General features: G+C 45.9%; 1 protein-coding gene across 1 annotated transcript; it reads left to right on the top strand.

The window, feature by feature from the left end:
• The first annotated feature begins 2,155 nt into the window (after positions 1-2,155).
• On the top strand, positions 2,156-3,562 carry LOC120673951 (hypersensitive-induced response protein 1-like). The gene is made up of 2 exons (XM_039954996.1): positions 2,156-2,713; positions 2,804-3,562. The coding sequence occupies exons 1-2, from the start codon at positions 2,377-2,379 to the stop codon at positions 3,358-3,360; spliced, it is 894 nt and encodes a 297-aa protein (XP_039810930.1). The 5' UTR covers positions 2,156-2,376; the 3' UTR covers positions 3,361-3,562.

Here is a 3,562-nt window from a genome sequence, read left to right as displayed (position 1 = left end):
GACCTTCGCCCGCGTCGGCCGTCGCCATGATAGTTCCATAATGCATGCTCGCTCGATGGCAGCAGCTCATCAGCTCTCAATTCTCATGCTCAGTGAAGGGTGTGTTTAGATCCACGACATTTTGGGAGAAAAGGTCACACCGGACACTGCAGCGTACTGTAGCATTTTTCGTTTGTTTGTGGTAAATATTGTCCTACCATGACCTAACTAGGTTTAAAAGATTCGTCTCGCAACGTATATCAAAACTATGCAATTAGTTTTTTTATTTACCTACATTTAGTACTTCATGCATAGGTCATTTGCTATATTTAATGTTTCAATGTAATTTCGATGTGATGGAAAGTTTGGAGGAATGGGAGGGAACTAAACACAGCCGAAGACACAAGCATGTGCCATTGATGGGGTGACCGAGCTCGCTTTCAGGTGGTGGTACACATTTGCCGGAGTGTAATCATGCATGGTTATGGCTGCCATTACTTTTGGCATGGACGGTTGTTCGGTTTAAGGGTGGGAATGTGAAAATGGTTATTCGAATTTTTTGTATCCGTATCCGCACCTAATATGGATATTCGTATCCGATTGTAATGTGGTACGAAAGTGGATATATCCGAATTCGTTTTTCCTCATTTTTCTCTATCCGATTCCACATCCGTATTCGACAATATCCGCAACATCCGTATTCGAATAAAAATGAGCACATAGAAAACTATTAAAAATTATATATATATACATACATACATATGTATATAACTACTGATTAGTGATATATTAGTTTTAATATTAATAATAATGTATTTAGTGGAACTATTTAAGAGTGATCATGAATAAATGACATGTGCTACTAGGTTTAATATTACTAATGATATATAAAGATTAAGTTCAACTAATTTCAATTTAATCAACTATATTGTGATATGGATAATCATAATGATTTTAATTTACTTTGATTTATCCACTTATTGATAAAATTATAAATATATTTTATTCCATTTATTCTTTATAACTATTGATATTTCCATTAAAATATTTATTTATTTGCATTTTATATATTTATATTATTAACTATTTAAATATTTATGAATAAATATGTTTTGATGAGATGTCTTTTTTTTTTAACTACAATGGTTACATACTTTAATCCTTATTGTATAATAACTTAGCGATACCTTCGAAATATGTTTGTAATGAATAAAACAAACGAATATAACTATGTTTCAAATCAAGTAAATATCCGAATCCGTATCAGAATTCGAGACATCCGTTTTGCATCGTATTCGACAACATCCGTATCCGTATCCGAGTTAAAATATGGTAAAAAAAATATTATCCGGATCCGATTCTATACGTATCCGATCCAATTCCATCTTTAGTTCGGTTGATGCTGGTGATGTTACGCGATGCTACAGGCCGTGTTTGTTACACTCCGTCAGGGGCTGGCGGTGCCAGCAACATACTCAGCTACTTAGAGGTCGATCAAGGACAACATTGTCATATTCCGAGGTGTCGCCGTCCGTCATCGTCCGTGGACGAATTCGCCGGTCAGACACTATTTTGACCGTTAATTACGGGTATTAAATAAAGACAATTTATAAAATCAATTTCACAACTCCTACGCTAGAAATCCTGACGAATCTAATGAGGCTATTGACCGTGTGATTAGAGAATGATTACTGTAGTATCAGTGTAGTCAATCATCGATTAATTACCATCATTAAATTCGTTGCGAAAAATTACACCCATCCGTAAAGAAATTTTGCAAATAGACTTCATTTAGTATTGCATGCATACAAGATTGTTTCCAAAGTTTCTAGAAGAGGAGGAACCAAACAGGACAATTCTATGAGCGGAACAGTTGATTGCCTGCCTGATTCAACTCTGACCACGCATCATCCGGACGGCGACCGAGGTGCTGCTGGCGTCTCCGCAGGGGAGACGACTTTGAAACTGCCTGCCACGACACCATGCTGTGTGCTGCATCTTATCTTATAATTATATAATTATTATTCCAACCCAAACGGCCAAAGCTGTTTGGTTATTAGTCGGATAAGTCTGAAGACAAAAAAATCAAATCATATCACTTGCGTTTATTAATACAGACTGAACTTCAGTTCAGGGGGAAAAAAAGTACTCCTATGTACTAGAATTCAGACAGGAGATCGACACTGTCTAGGTGCCACCTCAGTGTTGCGGCCTACACCGGTCAGTTACGTGTTATGTCCATTGATTTCCTGAATTTTTAGTGCACTTGGTTGCTCTTCTCTCCTCTCTCACATCAGTGGATAGTGAGATAGTCCAAGTCTTCCCCTTTGCTGAGCTCCATCAGGAGCTAGCCAATATCCATCCATCGTTGGATCGTCCCATCGAGCATCAACCGAGATGGGCGCCGGGTCGTCGGTGGACTTGCTGCAGCTGCTGTGCTGCGCGTGCGTGGAGCAGTCGACGGTGGCCATGGAGGAGACGTGCGGGCGCTACGACACGGTGCTGGACCCGGGCTGCCACTTCATGCCCTGGTGCGTCGGCCGGAGGGTCGCCGGCTACCTCTCCCTCCGCGTGCAGCAAGACCAATTCTGTCGTGGCGAGACCAAGAGCAAGGACAACGTCTTCGTCACCGTCGTGGCGTCCGTGCAGTACCGCGCCCTGGCGGACAGGGCCTTCGACGCCTTCTACCGCCTCAGCAACGCCCGCGAGCAGATCCAGTCCTACGTCTTCGACGGTAACAAGCTGATGATCAATTCTGTCTCTGGTGTTCTTGACTTGTTGCGATTAATTCTTCCTATCAACGATCAATGATGGCCCGATGCAGTGATCAGGGCGAGCGTGCCGAACATGAACCTGGACCAGGTGTTCGAGCAGAAGAACGAGGTGGCGCGGGCGGTGGAGGAGGAGCTCGCCAAGGCGATGGCCATGTACGGGTACGAGATCGTGCAGACGCTGATCGTGGACATCGAGCCCGACGAGGTGGTGAAGCGCGCCATGAACGACATCAACGCGGCGGCGCGGCTGCGCGTGGCGGCGGTGGAGCGCGCCGAGGCCGACAAGATCCAGCAGGTGAAGCGCGCCGAGGGGGAGGCCGAGTCCAAGTACCTGGCGGGCGTCGGCGTCGCGCGCCAGCGCCAGGCCATCGTCGAGGGCCTCCGCCGCTTCGTGCCAGACGAGAAGTCCGTCATGGACATGGTCCTCGCCACGCAGTACTTCGACACCATCAGGGACATCGGCGCCACGTCGCGCGCCGCCACCGTCTTCATCCCGCACGGCCCCGCCGCGGTGCACGACGTCGCCACTCAGGTCCGCGACGGCGTGCTTCAGGCCGCCGCGCACGCACCCGCACCCGCACCCGCACCCGCCGCCGGAGCCAGGTGACTGTGTCCACCGTGGTTTTCCAGCTGCCTGTGCACTCTTGCTCCGGTGTGTTCGTACGTACATCGGCACACACACGCATGTAAATTTTGTATGCTTTCATTTCAACCGTTGGTTTGGTCTTCCTACCATTAAGTGCGCTAAATTTTAACCTGTACGAGTGAAGTGTATATTCTTTGAGGTGTGCATATGTATCATCACGGAT

This window comes from Panicum virgatum, chromosome 5N, assembly GCF_016808335.1.
Source record: "Panicum virgatum strain AP13 chromosome 5N, P.virgatum_v5, whole genome shotgun sequence".
NCBI lineage: Eukaryota > Viridiplantae > Streptophyta > Magnoliopsida > Poales > Poaceae > Panicum > Panicum virgatum.
This window is presented reverse-complemented; position numbering and strand designations above follow the sequence as displayed.

Excerpts from the sequence above, each read along its gene's own strand:
- LOC120673951 (XM_039954996.1), top strand. The coding sequence starts at position 2,377 with ATGGGCGCCGGGTCGTCGGTGGACTTGCTGCAGCTGCTGTGCTGCGCG. Across the intron at positions 2,714-2,803 it reads CCAGTCCTACGTCTTCGACG|TGATCAGGGCGAGCGTGCCG; the intron begins GTAACAAGCTGA and ends GGCCCGATGCAG.